The 17869-nt window shown below is 39.6% G+C and overlaps 1 protein-coding gene across 26 annotated transcripts in view; it reads left to right on the forward strand.

Moving 5' to 3' along the window:
* The first annotated feature begins 294 nt into the window (after nt 1-294).
* LOC127956515 (pleckstrin homology domain-containing family A member 5) overlaps nt 295-17869 on the forward strand; it is a 140249-nt gene continuing 122674 nt past the window's right edge. For 7 of the 26 annotated variants that reach the window (XM_052554501.1, XM_052554502.1, XM_052554503.1 and 4 more), the window contains exons 1-3: nt 316-496; nt 605-681; nt 1170-1227. In XM_052554501.1, coding sequence (XP_052410461.1) covers nt 405-496; nt 605-681; nt 1170-1227 — 227 coding nt within the window. In that variant the 5' untranslated portion in view covers nt 316-404. Of the gene's footprint in view, nt 497-604; nt 682-1169; nt 1228-3877; nt 4097-17869 lie in introns of those variants that run through there. The other 19 variants (XM_052554491.1, XM_052554493.1, XM_052554498.1 and 16 more) reach the window with 10 other exon arrangements.

Raw genomic sequence — 17869 nt, forward strand, 5'->3', positions numbered from 1 at the left:
GCAATGTATAGCAATCGTCATGCGAATATATTAATAATATAATTGATTTATTGTTAACCTAACTTTTGTTGCATTTAATATTAAGCTTTGATAGCTTTTATATTTTATACAAGGTTACTTAGGCCCACTACAATAAACGCTCCAATAAACTTTTGAAATCATTGACAATAAACTCATGTGTGAGCACAAAACATAGATAAAGCATGCTAACGTAAATAATAATAATGTAATTTAAAGACGAATTAAATTAATCGCGTCTGCGCGCACGTCATTGGTCCTCGCGTAAGCCCCTCCCCCAGAGACGCTTCTCCCGCCTGCGCTCTGGACACCGTTGCTAAGGAATCCCGAGTACGCGCGAGTGGGTCGGAGGCGCGCAGCTCGAGCGCTGCTCTCGGTGCTCAGACATGGCGGCGGACCTCAACCCGGACTGGCTGTCTTGCCTGCCTTCCTCTTGGAGTTACGGCGTGACCCGCGATGGACGCGTCTTCTTTATCAAGTAAATATCCGCGGGATGAAAAGTTGGCGCTCGGTTCGACTCGAATGCCTCTCGTCGGTTGTTTTTTTTCACCTTCTCTTCTCACCCCTTTTTTCTCTCACTTAACAGTGAAGAAGCGAAGAGCACAACCTGGCTGCATCCAGTCACGGGAGAAGCCGTCATTACAGGGCACAGAAAAACTCCAGGTAAGCGGCTTTTAACGGGAGGACAAAAAATCCGCAGGAGGAGAAACGCAGTCAATGCAGCTGCAGAGCTGTGGCAGAACGCGACGCGCGCAATGTCATTGCGTTCGCGTTCGCGTTCGCGTCGCGTTTCATGCGTGCAGCACACCTGCGCTCACGTTTCTGAAAGGTTGCATAGTCGTTTTTGGCTTTTGATTGGCAGCTGTCATTGCTGCTGCACTCCTCGGATTCTTTGACAACTTACAGGAGATGCTCTGTATTCCCCAAAACACTCCACAGATGCGTTTTGAAAGCCTTACCAGTTTTGTGATACTGTAAAGAAACAAAACAATCTGTATGAGACGTGTTGATCTGCAGTATTGGGATGCGAGCAGTGCTTGTGGGCATTGAACAGCACTGCAGATCACAGCACGATGAGAGATGTGCAGCCAGGCACTCTAGAAGATGCTTTCTGCATGCAAAGCTCATTGTCCTCCTGTCTCCTTTTTCAGATTTACCCACCGGATGGGAAGAAGGATATACATTCGAAGGAGCCCGCTGTTTTATCAAGTGAGTTGGAGGTTCGGCTCCTGGTGGAAGGAGGATATTTTGCCCTCGCTTGCTTGTTTGACAGCAGCAGTGATTTCAGATCGCCGCCCCCTCTCTCTCACACACACACACACACACAGTCATGACATATCGTTTCCAGAAATGCTTCCGTTCGCACACTGAAGGCACACACGAGTCGTTGGAGCTCTATCCCACCCCGGTTTATGAAAAAAAGTAATTACCGTGAGGGTGACGGAGGGCTTGACAGGAACCGTGTGATTCAAAGCTCTGTTGGCTGAACAGGCTCAACTTGTTGGTTTCCACCGAGTGAATCATGTTAACCCTTGTTTGTACAGCTCTAGTGCAGTTTAAAGACAAATCTAGTGCGCCCTTCATGTGGTTTTCATTTGTTTAGCTGGACTTGGTTTGCTTATTTGGGTGTGGAGAGGAGCTGATCGATATTTTTAGACTCTAACAGCCTTTTTAAATTGATGAATTCACTATTTTAATCAGTGAATGTGTTAAAAATGTTGTTTATTAGGATCTTATATGGACGTTTTGAGATTATTTGCATCAATGGTTTGTTTGTGATCAGATTTATACCTTCCGCTTGTACCATTTACAAAATTTTTAGGGGATTTGTAATAGATAGTGTGTGTGCGAAATAAGTGTTAATTGCATTAGATTTTAGGGATCTTCTTTGGCTATTTTGAGGATATTTGTGTCAATAATATATTTTATTAATTAGATTAATAGCTCAACTTGTGCTAGTTGTGCAGAAAGTGCACATTTTGTTTCATTATGGGGATCTTATTTACCAGATTTGGGATTATTTACATCAGTAATTAGTATATTATCAGATTAATAACTTTTACTTGTGGTTTTTGAGTAAATAGTGTGAAATAAGTGTTAATTTCAGCAGTGTTGTTGTTTTTGCAACCATATCACTTTAATATTCAAACATGCATTAATATGCATCCTTAGCATTGGTCAATCTGTACTGGTTGCCTTGCCTTGTTTGATTTAAATGTTTATCATTACAAAAATTGCTTGATTTTCTTTGTCAGTTGTGCCTTATCATGACCAAAACAATAGTATTAGAGTATTATCTTGGATTATTGGTAGCGGAATGATGCAAATCATTTCATTTTGTCATCATTTGATTGATTTATTGTGCAAAAAATGGTCAGCATTGGAACCTCATCTGAAAGCTTGAATTTGAGAGATTTCTACCACAAAGTCTTGTTCCTCACTCGTGTCATCTTTTGTGACTAAAATCATTCTGCAGTCAATAGACATGAGGCTGGTATTTTGAACTCTCTATTTAGCAGTGATCATATTTAGGCTAATTCTGCTATAAATTAGTCAGTTTTAATTGGCTTTTATGCTCTTTTTGTGTACAATTTGTATGCATGGTGCGTGCTGCTTTGTAGTATCTGTTCCAAACCCATTCCAGAGCTGAACTCTGAGGCTGATTTAACTCAGGGATTCGAGCTAAAACTCAGGAGATGCATCTCATCACGTCAGGATTGACAACTCAACCCTTTCTGGACGTCTGAGGGCATGCTGTCTGCTTGGGACATGCCAGCGAACGACGATCTAACTGTAACTGTCTCTTTATCATGGTCTCTGTGGATGATTGTTTGCGTCTTGACTCCTTTACTGCTGGGCTGATGACACCTGGAGGCCCAGAGCCATTTGAAATGAACCCCTTTTTGCTTCTAATGTTCCTTTGGATCTTCATTTTGATCTAAGATGTGCAATTTGAGAAACTTGGAAGGAAGAGATCGTAGTGACCAATGTGGAGTCCGCTCATGTTTCCGCAGCGGCTGATGGCGGCCGGCCAGAGATTAAGAGTGATATGGGCTCATTCATTATACTGGCACAAAGTCTCTCTGGGAGTCATGAAGGAGCGACGCCGGGAGCAGCAAGTGGCTTGTGGTATTTGATCCATTGGCTCAAGCCTGTCAGAATTCCTTAAAAAAGCACTGCAGCGTGTGAGGAGGCTTTTTCTGTGTCACCCAGGAATAGCACGGCTAGCCGGAGGACGCTCAGTGCAGGCTTTGCTGTGGCCGCCATGCAGAGCATCCGCAACACTTTCTAGTCCCAAAGGAGAACAACAGCGAGAGGCCACTTTTTTCCAGTCTGCTTTTTTCCACAAGGTCTTCAAAAAATCTTCAGTAAAGTAGTTCTTTAGGAAAACTAACCTTGGCTGCATTGCCTGGGGTATTAGAATCGATGAACTTGCAACAAAATGGAAATGTTAATGCGTAATATAATTTTAATCCTCTCACACACATATATTTATCATATTAAATTATATTCAGATATTTTAAAATATGCACATACATAAACAAATAATGAAAGAGTTTAAAGACACTAAATTATATATATATATATATATATATATATATATATATATATGTTTGGGTGGCCGATTACCTGATGCAATTTTAATTTTTGTGAAAATAAAAACTCTTGATTGGTGGATCTCTTTTCTGGATCTCTTATCTTGTGCAATTCTGCACCTGAGATTATTATTATTATAATTTTTTTGTGGCTTCTACAGAATGTTTTTTGCATTATCACTGAGTATCAGTTTCTCTAAGGACACAAGGAATGGGATATTTCCTTCTGGAGCACTACCAACAAACCCTTTGTCTTTCTCCAGGGCTCTTTGAAAAGGAAGATGAGGAATAATAGAGATGGTGGAGTAGATGACCTGTGGTCTACATCTGGAGCGGCGTGTGAAGCAGAGGTTGTGCTGGCGATTGAAAGGCCTCTGTTGTAGTGTGGCTAGCTGAAGACGGCTTCTCTTTTTTTTCTGCTTTTGCTTGGCAGCTGTTGAGGCATCTTGGGAATGCTGCAAAATAAACAGCTCATGAAGACACTCATGTTGGTCATTAGTTTCCGCCTACTGCCTAACAGGCCACAGATTGGGCAGCGCGACAAGAGGCGGAGGATGAGCTCCCTCCCCATGTCTCGCTCATTCCTTGTGTTGCAAATTAAAGGGGAATGCGGTGAAATAACACGCACTCCAAACGAGTGGCTGAGGTTACTCTCAACGAAAGTGCATCTGACTGAATGGAATAACCTTTTATGTGATGTTATCTAAGTGTACTTGTTTTAGAGATGCAATCTTTCTGGGGCGTTTCTGACTGGAGTGGGAAATAAATGGAGCGATGTGTGGAGAGAGGGGAAAGTTGCAAAGGTCACTTATTCAACTGTGGCGTGCTCTTTCCTAAAGTGCTGTTTTGTGTTTGTTTGTGTGTGTGTGTGTGCATGTGTTGTGTAGATGTTAGATGGGTCATAGCAACACTGGCTTAACTAATGACCGTCTGTTTGATTGAACAATGGCAGAAGAAATCGACTTCTGTTTAGTGTCCTTATAGGGATTGGAATGACTTGACCTTTAACCTTTTCACACAAAAGTTAAGAATGTTCAAACAGATTTTTTTGTTTAAATGTCAGCATGTTTAGAATGGCATGGCAATGCATCAAGCTTGTCACATGCTGTCAAAGTAAAAGTCCCATTCATTTTCTCCATAGAGGAATTAATGTTTAACAATAATTTACAAACTAAACACAGACCTACTTAAAGCTATAAGGTTAATTAATAGTATATGCATTTGTTAACTCAATTTAAACTGCTTTATTTAAAATAATTATGTATTTAACCGTTGAATTTCTGGCGAAATAGCCATGATTCTACAAAGCAACCTGACTGTAACTGTTATAAACTGTAGGTTTTGGTGGATGTGGCTGAAAAGTGAGCAAAAAGAAGGCATGGACGGTATCCAATCAAAACATCACTCGTTCTGCTGCAGGTGTTTCCACCTCGGCAGGGATGCTGTTGAATGAAATGGCTCTAATGGTCCTCACATGTTTAGCCGTCGCTGTGTGAGCGTTTCCGAGTTTCCAGAGCAGCAGTAACGTGAGCTGCTGTGGTTTTAGGACAGTTAAGTGGGTCGATGGATGGGTGGAGTGGGTCCACAGTGATGAAAAGCTTCCTAATGCTTCCTATGACTGTCGAATCATGTGGGGCCCGCTTCCCTCGCTCGCTCGTCTCTGAGAGCCATAGGGCTAGAAGAAATGGTGTGAAAGGGTAAATGACGCTTGGCCCTCTGAGTGTTTTGACACAAGATCCGGGCGCTGACAGCTCAGTTCAGCGCTCAAGTGATTCCAGTGCAAAATAACAGAATTTGGCTTTGACTGCATATAAACATTTCTTCGACTGCTCTAATTGGATAAAGCAACTTCTTTTGGACTGAAATGGTTCTGGTGCTCGTCTCAGAATCGGCTCTCATTCCAACAGACTTGAGAGATAATGTGGCTATGTTTTCTACATAACCTGACCTTAGACAAACATGGCTTATCATTGCAGTCTTTGAATTTTAGTTGTAGTAATTATGTTTTAATTCATAATTTGATTTAATTCTCTTAATGCCGTCCAAACTGGCTTTGATTCAACACTTGGAATTAATTTAAAAGTTACACCTACAATAAATAAACCAGGTGAAGTTGTTTTGCAGCTTATTCATCTGAATGGCGCCAAGTTGTGCTTTTCCAGTCTCAACGGCTTTGTTGATCATAATTGGAGCGATCTGTTTAAATTTGTTTTATCAGTCTCGTGATGTTGTTTTTTTTTTTTTGGTTTCCTACCAGTTTACAAAATTGCCCATTGCAGAGCCAATCTTTCCAGTCCAGAAATGTATGTTATTCATTGCAAACTAGTGATGCTCTAAAATGAATTTGGCCTGTTCTGTTAATGTTTTAATATATTTTAGTGATTAGACTTTATCTATTTAGTGTAACTCCTTTGTAATGAGATACAGATCAATTTAAACAAGCTGTAGTTTGATAAATATGAAAAAAGAAATAATTTCGTACACACAGTGCCTTTTCTATATGTTGAAGTTTATGCAATATTTTCAGCCAGGTGTTATGGCCTGTCTCCTCTAGTTCTTAGCTGGAAATTTTCTCACCTAACCAGTTGGTATAAGACATTTAGTCACTGAGAAGCTTATCTTTCTGGTACTATTTTTATTTGTTATGCACCAAAATCAAACATTATGGCTGAAACTGAAAGATTGGCTTTATTTAGATTTTATATTGCGCTTAACATACACCCATCGGTGTGACTCTACATGAGAGATATTGATATTTTAAACAAGTTGTCATGCGGTAAATATGATTATATGATAAAACCTGAACAGTTTCACATGCATGCTGCTTTTTCTCCATGCTAAAATACCTGTTTTGCAATAAAAGTATTCTAGTCCATTTTTTTTATTGCTTTTAACCATATTTTTGATTCATCCCTCTTGTAAACATAAGGAAGACAAGCTATATGAATGGGCACCAGAACCATCCATAAGGTAACCAGAAAACTAATTCCTGGTGAAAGTTGCATTAAAGATCTACATTAAAGAATCCAATGTCCAATTCAGTTCTTTCCAGGTTTGTAAGAAGGCCCTTGGGTTGTAGCATTTAGCTCGGTGACAGCACCATTCCAGATGCCAGTGGATGGGTTACTCCGCTGTTAGACACTTAATATCGGCTTCGGATGATTTGTATGAGTGGGCTGCTAAATGAATGGGTAGATGGCAGCTTGGGAGATGATGGAGTGCTCATTAATTCATAGTCGGCGGCCGGACGCTCTCCTCAGGTTTAGATTTTGCTGACGCAGAGCCATGATTCATATCTCAGATGGGGTCAGGATAGACGTTTAAATGGATGGATCGGTGCTCCTATGACTTGGGCGACCAAGCTAGACTTTCTGGGTCAGCCCACCGGCTTTGCGGCCCAACGCTTCTGAGATTTTAACGAGATGCCAGCGGTGATCGTTTGCTCACAGTACTCATTAGACAACAAGAACGTGGCTCAGGTCTCGCGCTCAGTGTGCGCATTGTGCCGCCGGTGCCCGGCTCTCTTTGATGTTAATGCTTGACCGTGATCGAGCAGGTGATGCAGACGTTTTCCCAGCGTTTCCTCACCACATGCGGCCCCTTCCTGCAGCACAACCAGTTTTATCTCTCTCTCTTGCTCAGTGCGTCCTGCGGTGTGATTCAATAGCACCGGCCGCCCATCCTTCTCCTGACAGACACGCCAATAGATTCACTTATACGTCGTATTGACGACACTGTCATTTGTCTAGGCAATTCACGACTGCTTCGGCTATTTTTCCTTTAGGCGAGATGCTACAGGCAAAAACATTGGTCAGTTTTGAGATTTTGCTTCCATAACATCTTTAGGCTAGTGTAAAGATAGCTTTTGAAATACACATTGAAGTGTTTATCATTGCACTTTATCTGTTTGCATTTTTAGATTTCAATTAGGTAAAAAATGATAGGTAAAAATTGATAGCCTGAATGCACTGTAAGTCGCTTTGGATAAAAGCGTCTGCTAAATGCATAAATTTAATTTTTAATTTAATTTTTAATTTAATTAGGGTAGAACGTTTGCTTAAAACGAGTTTTCATCTCCTCTTCAGCATCACTTACATACACCAGACCAGACTAAATGGTTTTATTCCTCTCTGTATTCTGAAGGTTTTTTACTGAGAGGTTTGTCGATTTGTCATTCACTTGATATGTATTTAACAATATAATGTGAAAATTCAGTTTTTTTTCTGGCTATTTACAGTATTTTCTGATTAATTGAGTGATTAAAAAAAAGATAACCAATATCCCTTCTGTAAAAACCTTCAATATGTCAACAAAGTTTTTTACGTGGCTTTATCCTATGTTAAGATTTGTTTTCTGGAAGCGTGCGAAAACGAGTGCATTTTTAATTAATTACATTCATTGAACATAACATTTCTGAAAACATGTAATGCAAAACTTTGTCTTAACAGTTTGGTCCTTTTTTACTTCATCTGAAAGGTAGGGAACACACACACACACACACACACACACACACACACACACACAAAAGGACATGATTCCAAAAGGTTAAATTGTCCTGAAGGAAAAAGTCAAGCTTGTAAATTAAATGGATCGTTAGTGAATTTATTGTATTGGAAATGTTCGGTACTCTATACAAAACATTTATAACTTTGTGCAATATCAATGTCAAATTTGGAACACAACCTGTTGATTTTGCATTGCGTTTTGGTGTAAGATGTGTATTTTCAACTAAAATTTAATACAGTCATTTCACTGGGAAGGGGGGGTGGATTTGTCATTTTTGACCACCACGCAAGCAATTAATGTGGAGTGATTAATTAACTGGGTCAGTGCGGTTATCACATGATTATTTGTTTTACCCTATTCACCTTTATTTGTCTTGCCTTAATAGCATTTGTGGGCTCTTGGTGCTCGCTGGCACGCTTCGATTCAATGTCATTGGACTCTACACTGACATTAAGCAAATACACATCAAACAGCTGCTGCTTTTGTACCGACGCATGCATGAATGAGGGGTTCTGTATGTTACTGTAGTTCAAAATACAAAGGTTGTGTTTATTTTAACTCTTATTTTGCCTGCGGTTCTTTTGGAAGATCTTCCTGCACTTCTGATGTACATCTTAATTTGTGTTATTGTTTTAGTTGCACGTTTCTATACAGGTGTGCAATAGATTTGTATGATGAAGAAAATTAGAGATGGTAGATGCATCCAATAACTGACTAGTCTAATATTGAAGTCGACCGCTGAGTTTGTTATTTTCAGTGGGGATATGTTTAAAGGGAGAATCAATTCTCATACAGTTGAAACGTGCTGCTTCTTTGAGTCTTTCTGTTGCACGCTAATAGGCTTTTAAAGCAGTGTAACCTCGATCGCTTGTGTACAAAACCTCACCTTCAACAATGCATTTCAAAACAGTGACCGTCGTGCTTCAGGTTTGCCTGCTGCGATCAATGTCCTAGTGATTATGCAGAATCTGCGGGTTTATTAGCGAGGTGATGTGGGGAAATTAAAGGCCAGTATTTTCTGGAGTGTGGTGGTGTTTCTACACGGCGTGCGACTCATTTCCAAGCCAGTTTGTAGAAAGAAAGGCTTAATAAACTGCTGGATGTTGGAAACTACTTATTTTGTAGTAAGTCCAAGAAGCATAAGTGGTTTTGTGTTGTTATGAAGAGGAAATTCTCTTACATGAGGACTTTGATAGTTATGTGCAATACAAGTTTATTTTTTTTATTTCTTTTTGGTTAGTACCTTTTTTCAAAGGCTGGTAGAAGTGACATTTTAACAGTTTTTTTTTCGTTTATTTTAGACATACTTTTGATGGATATTAATCAGTGTTTTGTCATTTCGTATTGACTCAATTTAGTCAAATTTTACCTGGTTAAAATTGCATCTGAATTTAGTCTGAAAAATTGGGTTGTAGTTGATGAAAAGGAGCCAAATTAAACCAAATATTCAATTTATGAAATAGACTTAAAACCTTTGTGTATAATACATTATAAAGGTGTTCATAATCTAGGTTGTAATGCATTGTATTTTTTCACAAGTAATTGTAACCAAAGATAAAATGCATTATAATATGTGAAAGGTTTGTTTGTCAAATGTTTTAATGCATGATACATAAATAAGTAATATTATACCTGTATTACAACTGTGGTTAAAAGTATTCATGATGTATTGTAATGCATTAGAAGACATAATTAATGCATTAAAAATACATTTATAATGCATTATATTTCAAGCCTTTACCAAATATTCATATTTATTTTTCATATTTATTTTCATTTTTATGTTAATGGTTTAAAGTCAGGCATTATTGATTTTCATTGGATTATTCTGGACAAAAATGTTGGAAAACATTGAGGTATTTAGTTGTCGCTTTAAGTAAAATTATTTACTTATGTCATCCTTTTTTATGTGTCATTAACAAATGTTTAATTTAAATGACAAAATTAACACTAGGACTTCATTTACACAGTGTAGTAGCCACTCAAATGGTCCACTGACGAGTTGTTTATGATATACATAAGCCAGCTGATGAACCCAATAAATGCAGAAACACACCCCTAAATGTTTCTGGCTTGCAACATCGTAATGTCTTTTAGTAGCATCATGCATGTCCAGCCGTATAATTGTCTGTTTCTGACTGTCCTCCATTCGTCTGTTTGTGTGTTAGCAGCTGTAATCTGTGCAGAGTATCACAAATGATTGAGGGCTGCAGCGTTTGGGTTTTGGGAGTCCCAGTACTTTTTACTAGTCTCTTCACATCTTCTCTCTTCAGCAAGCCGGCCTGTCATGACATTCCCATTTTGTTTTCTTTGCGCCGTGATAAGAGCACACTCGCTGATGCCGACGGTTGAGATGTGCTGTCTGATGTGATGGCTGTTATCAGATCCGTGAGGAAAGGCTGAGGAGAAAATGGAACCGCTACCGTGATATTGAACAAATTCAAGGTGCTTTTGGTTTGTTTGTGTCAGTGTGAAGGCTAGAGTTAAAACTATAGCATGTTTTGTAGGCGTTGTGATTCTCGCAATATTCCTTCCGTCTATCCATCCTTTATGTATTTTTTTAATTCGATTTTTTTCTTTCTTTTTTTTATTTATTCTATTTTTTTAAATCATTTTATTCATTTATTTTTTATTTTTTATTTAATGTATTTTTTATCTTTATAATTTTGTATTTCTTATTTTTCTGATGTTTTTTTTCTTTCATTTTCTTTAATTTATGATATTTTTCATTTTTGCACAATTTATTATTTTTATAAATATATTGTCTTTTATTTTGTCTCTTTATATTTAAGTGAGCATTCACAAATTTGACATTTTCTTAGTAAGAATGGTATTAAAACTTTTTGCGTTATAACATCATTTGTATCTTAATCGGTCTGTAGCACACGGTAGACCTATTTACTGTGCGATGCTTTCCAAATAAAATAATAATCATTGCTTTTGTCTGGCGCAGTGCATTTCTCTGTATTCCCTGTACTAACATATTTATGCCCTCAGGCATTTTATTATACATTTGTAAACAGGCTTCTGGAAGCAGGAGAAGATGGCATGCCTGGACATCCAATGACATAATTTAGTCACTAAGCGGTATTTCAACAACAGCTTTATTTTCAATAAAAAACATGATTTACAGCCCGACCGGTTGTAGCATTCAGAGGTTATTCACATGCCTATGTTTGTTTAAGCCATGAACCAGCTTCTAACAGGAAGGCGTGCAAAGGTCAACCTGAACCAGTAGCGACATCATTAATCTAATTGACTCCGCAGAAGTGTATTAATTTGCGCCTGATGCTTTTAATTTGCTTTTCAGAGCCTAAACCAAACAAATGTATCACATTAATCCTCATCACGGTCGGATCAGCGAGCGTCTCTCGTGAATTGTCGAACCTTTCATAGATTGAACCAGACAATGGAGGCGGCTGACCTTGAGTGACCTCAGCGGATGGCACAGCCTCCCTCGGTGCACCAGTCCCACGGCTCTATCGCCGGGACATTCACGCTATTCGACTTAGACTCCGTCCTGAGAGAGATAAGAATACGATGAAAGGGCCAAGAGACTGAGAGATACAGTATCAAGTCTAGCTCTGTCTCTCTTAGCCGCAGTGAAACATTCTTCACCGTGACTTAGTGTCGTGTCAGACGGGTGCAGAAGATGTTGCTTTTCTTTGAGGACTGTCCTCGCAGCAATGCATTTGTTGGAGGACCGTGCAAATGTGGCGTTTATCATCATAATTCACCCAAAAATTAAAATTCTGTCATTTAGTCACCGTCATACCGCTTTTCTTCTTTTGTAGAACATAAAAAGGGGTTGAATGTTTAAATATGGCACGTCACGGCTGGTTTGAGATCAGTGGAGATCGATTAGGAGAGCTGACTTTTTCATAGGAATCATATGACAGTAAAGCAATTTGAAAGACTTAATAATAATAATAAAGTGCATATGTGCTTTATTTATAATACTTTTAAGGTGCTTTCATTGTTTTTTATTGGAGCTCAACGTCAATTTGAGTACACATTTTGTTGTGTGGAAAAGAGAAGCCAGTCCATTCTGCAAAATACTTCCTTTTGCCTTTTACAAAAGATAGAAAATTGTACAGGTTTGGAGCCACACGAGACTGAGTAAATAATTTTTCAGTGGATGACTGTTCAATTTTCTACCCCATGTTTGTTTTCTGATTAAGGCTCTACAATAAGGAGGGATATGAAGGTCTGTGCTCATGAGAGTTTTGTTGGCTTTGTAGATTAGTTTTTATTGCAAACTTAAATGTTTGGTTTTCTGTGATTGTAATCTAAATTGTAATTTCAAATTCTGCTCATTTGTCATCATGAATGTGATCTTGGTTTTTTGTCAAAGTGAAAATTGTCTAAAAGGCTTTGAGAGCATCATTTGGCAAAGCATGTAGACCTCAAATGTGAATTTTGAACTGGGTAGCATGTAAAACGATCCTCTTCAAAACATCTGTCTCACTTGGGTTGTGGTGTGGTGTGATTCACAGCCACTCCCAAGATAAGTTGGCTGTCCTCTGATCCAAAGGAGGATGGGGTGGATGCCAAAAGAATCAGAGTAATGTGTTTCCTGTTCCTGATGTGTAGCGCGAGAGCTCTCACCATAACGGATGTCGTATCTCCAAACAATCTATATTCATGCTGCTTGTATTTTCAGCTCTTTTTCTCTCATGCAGCCATTGAAACGGCTGCCAGCTGGCACTTTAAAAGGGATGAAAATTAAATTTTGCTCCCTTTTACAATGAGCACTAAAGCACAGTTTTGGCCTCCACCCAATCTTCTAGTAGAAACCAATACATTCGATCAGAGGATATTAACAGCGGCTGTGGTATCAGGAAGCATTGATCCAGGAGGCAGTATCGACAGCCAAACGGAAACACTCGGTTTATTCTAGTTTAATCTACAAATCAAGTCTGACTCTATGAAAACCTTGTTGGAAGACATTAGCATTCACCAAATGCACACACTATATCCCAAAGCATCTGGTTTATCCTGCAGCTGAAATTGACTTTCTCCTTCTCGAGACGCCCAGCCAGGCCATGTTCACTGACCTGAGCTTTCACATCTCATATTGGACGCCCTCTTGGTTTCCACAGGGACCCGAGGATCAACTATAATTAAGTACAGCCTCTCTGTAGCTGCTTTGTACAGGTTTCTGTACTCTGAAGAAGTTCAGTCGGAAATCTCTTACATCACATTAAATGACATTACATTATAAATGCTGTACATTGCTAGAGAGTGGAAATGTAGCCATATTGTCTGAGAAGCACCTTGCCATTCCTTCCCATCTACTTCCGTTATGTGAGTCAGAGCAGAATGCATAAATGTCAGGATAATTGACTGTTGTGTCAAGCTGAATGATGTAATCAGCTGTGAAATTTTAATCTGCCTAATAGAGAGTCTTTTCGTATGCTACACCTTTCTCTGTTTCCTTTCTGAGTGTTTTTTTTAAAGAGATAGTTAAGCCCAAAATTCTGTCATTAATTACTCACCCTCATGTTGTTCCAAACCCATAAGACCTTCGTTCATCTCCGAAACATGAATTAAGATATTTTTGAAGAAGTTTGAGAGGTCTCTGACATGCAACTGATGGCTGAGCCACTGATGACACATGGACTACTTTAAGGATGTCCTTTCTGGGTCTTGAACATGTTATTTTCATTGCTGTCTATGAAAGTCAGAAAGCTCCCAGATTTCAGCAAAAATATCATAATTTAAGTTCTGAAGATGGCTTTGGAAGAACTTGAGGGAGAGTAAACAATGACAGAACTGTCATTTTTGGGTGAAGTATCCCTTTAACCCTTGAGTGAACCCGTTTGATGAGTGAACCCAAACCATCTTGTTCAACCGACAGCAAAGAATGGGATGAAACCAACGGCAAAACAAAACCAGCCCAAGGATCTTTTCCAGAGGACAACAAATCTCTCTGCCAGAACTTGCACATGACCTCACAGCGGAGTCATTCGCCTACCACAGCAAAACAGCTGATGCAGACCAAGTCCGTTTTGGCTGGCTTTAATGTCAAGCACTTCCCTCCCGCTTCCAGATTTCCAAATAGTCCCCTCTTCTAGTAATTCTCACCACTTCCTGTTTGGCACTCCATTCCCATCGGACTGTAATAACGAGAGAAGCCGACCGAGGCATATTTGTGGGTTCCAGCACATACAAGAGGATGCATTAGCTGTGATGCAGCTATCCATGTGAGACTCATACATTTCTTCAGAAGGCATTCTTCCAGCTCTGAGTACTAGATTTCATCCAATCAGTTGGCCTGCTCCAGAGAATGCCATTGTGCTTATTTTTTGCCAGTGCTGAAGAACAGGCAGAGGATAGATGGGTAATGGAATATACAGCAAGGATTAGATAATCAGGGGATGTTGGCTGACTTATGGATTCATAATCCCAATGTTGGCAACAAGGTTTTAGCTTTGTATAGGAATTTTCTAAAGCGCTCTTTTGATGCTCTCAATCGCCAGTTTATCTGCTGGCACCAAATCCCAGAATTTCGTAGGATTGTCCTCCTCTGCAGCTGAAAAGGCTGAGCGTGACCACTGTCACTGCATGCACTGTTTTAAATCCAAAATGCATGCAAATGTTGCCATTCTCTAATCTGATAAATAAAAATGAGTCCCAGTTTATCCAATAAATCTGACCTCTTTTGCATTCTTGAGAAACATGCAATCCTTTCACTTAAACTCAATGTACTCTTTGGTAACTGAAGTAAACCGTCAAATCTTTTGATTCCAATCTGGAAAAGTGTTTTCCCAGAAAAAGGGACGTCCCATTGTAACGCCGCCTCTGATCTTGACAAATGTGGTCACCCTATCTCTCCTAGTAGATAATCCCATGCTTAATCCAGTCTTTGCAGTATGCAGAGGGTGGCATGATAGCACCATTTACTAACCCACAGCCCAGGTTGTCCGACGCTGAGAGCTTTTGCATTCACAGGAGCGGTGTGGACGTGACCCCTGCGCTAATATGAAGCAGATGTGCTGGTAAGGTGGTGTGGAGGCATGATCCTTCAATTGTATGGAGGTCTTGTAGATTACTGTGTGCACGGCATGAATGTGCACTGCATTCGCGGCTATCTCTTTAGGACGTTCTGCTATGTTGATGGATGGCGATGTGGTCTTGTGTGGCCTTACTTGTTTAAAATAGTCTAAACTTGGTAGCTTGGTCTGTTGCCGATAGCTCAAATTCTTGACTCTAATGAAGTGTTCATGGCGAGTTGCTGCTCCTTTAAACTGGAGTAATGAGATTTGCTGAATTACTGTCTTAATCACGGACTGAATGGCAAATAGGGGAGGAGATGTTTATAATGATGTGATTTACAGCTCTTTCACGAACCCCCGTCTGTCTTTCCCAGCCCCCTTTTCCATTTACCCTCAACATTTTTTTTCTACTTGATTTAATTAGAATTTTCAGGCTACATGAATTACTGTCAGGTTGTGGTTGAACAACAAATTAGAGGGAGTGTGCAAGATGCCTACATCTCTGATGAGCATGAGAAGCTTCGAGGTCATCATAACACTTGACAGATCTCAGTTTGGAGCGGCTTGGTGTTTGCTAAGATGTTCTGCATGGGTAATGCGTTGACAATGCTAGTTGCTGATACTTAAACAATACTTAAAAATGTAATACTTAGAGGTGCTTTTGCATCCTTAAACTAACCCAGTCTTTTATTATGAGTACAGTAAGTTTCACAAACCTGAAATATACAAAACATGTCATTTTGAGAGCGACATCACTAAAAGTTTGTTATTTGTCATTTGTTCAGAAATTGGACTCTTCTTATTGCTCTTGTTGGTTGTTTTTGCATGCAGCCTGCATTGACCAACGTGGTTCATTTTATCCTACCAAATTCAATTTGAAACTTAAGTAAAACATCTCTTTTTTTTTTGGTGTAAATCTGGAGAAAAGTAGTGCAGGAAAGTCTGTATAAAATAGTGAGCCATGCCCTTGGGTGATTTTTAGATTATTTACGCAGCAAGTTGTGAAACCTAAACTACTTTTAAGCGAAGTTGGCTCTGTCTTATGCATAAGTCTTAGACGTGCTGTGCATTGCCGTATGAAGTTACTCTGTTAAATTATGTTGAATACTGTCGCACTAGAGGCTCTCCAGAGGTCTGTCAGATCTTCCTAACTCTTGAATTATCCCAAAACTTCCACACACACCCACAATCCCCCCCGTTCATCCAGGGGATGACTCATTCTCCCCGTGGCACCATGCAATGACCTCACCTCCAGTGGAGTACATCATCAAAGCACGAGTATGGAAACACAGTAACGATTCCCACTTAAATATTTCACCACGTGCACTGCGCCGGCCTCATTAAAGCACATCAGATTTGCACCCAGCGCCGTCTCGCCGAGTCCTGCCAAGCACTGCACTGCATATTAATGTCGCGACTACAAAACACCATTTACCCAAGAAGCTTTGCCAAGCAAGACCAGTTCCACCAAAACCATGCTGTGTCATGAAGCCAAAAGGGTCACAGTATGGATTAGCATGTTTCTCTTTTGCATTAAGAGCCAAACAAGAAGAAGAGGGGATGCTGGTGGATGGGACATGCCTTTTCTGTGTTAATCTGATCTGAATCTCTCACGTTCTCTATCCCACACTATGTGCTTATGTGATTACTTTAAAGGGCTGTAGAGTCAGTGCACAAGCAGATTTGCATGCCTAGCATATGTGACGTGGTTTACAGGCAATTTGCATGGTACTGTCTTGCGTTGTTCATGTAAACCTTCTCCCGGTTTGAAAGTTGGAGTAATATCAGCAATATTACATTGCTAGCAGGCAGCTCTGGACTCTCGTAGCTCAAACAAAAAGCTGGGCAGTGTTCAGTCGTTTGATGTGGTAATTGCCACCATACTTTCATTTGGCTCTCAGAAAATGCCACTAAGTGATGTGACCCTGACTTCCCTGAGCTGTAACACTGATTCAGTTTGCATTGATCCGGAAGGTGTGATCTGGCTCTGATGTCCGTTTGACTTGCACCTTGTTAGTCACTTTATTAAACAGCTAGTCTGCTGTTGCATGTTCAAACACTTTATAAAGTCACACAGGAAGAAGTCTGGGTGAAATCTCAAGTTAGTTTTTTCTTTTCTTTGAGGCCTTGCTTCGCACCAGGCTTCTTATTAATAATTCACCTGCCAGTTTTACAATCAACTTGCATAGTTAAATGCCTCTTAGAGACATTAAAACATGGATTGCTCTTAAAAGTAGGGTGGTCCTCAATCAGGAATGACTGTATGAATTTGTAAAACCAGTCTGGAGTAATATGTGTCTACAATTGTAATGTGGCTGGTTTGCGGTGAGGTGCATTGCTGTAGTTGAGGATCTGTGAGTGGCAGGGTCAACAGCATGAGGTTTCTTTTGGTTAGGTGTGTAGAATCACGTATAGTTTAGCCTTTAGGTGAAGACATCTCTGTTATAGCAGAATAAACTATTAGTCTACTTTGTCTGTTGTTATTATTATGATACATTGAATTGCCATAAGTATGTGCAAGTGGTGGTGATAAGTGACTATCAATGGGTAAGTCTTTGAATCATTTATTTGATAGATTTGTTCACGAATATTGACTCTGAATGATTCATTCTTCCCTTTTGTTCATAAGCACTGATTCATTCAAAATCAAATCAAGTAACTGTATTTGAATGAATCAGTGAAACCTCAATGAAGAAACTAGTTTTGTTCGTGTTGATCATTGAATCATTCATTCAAACCAATTTGTTCAAC

Source organism: Carassius gibelio, chromosome B4 (assembly GCF_023724105.1).
Source record: "Carassius gibelio isolate Cgi1373 ecotype wild population from Czech Republic chromosome B4, carGib1.2-hapl.c, whole genome shotgun sequence".
Taxonomy (NCBI): Eukaryota; Metazoa; Chordata; class Actinopteri; order Cypriniformes; family Cyprinidae; genus Carassius; species Carassius gibelio.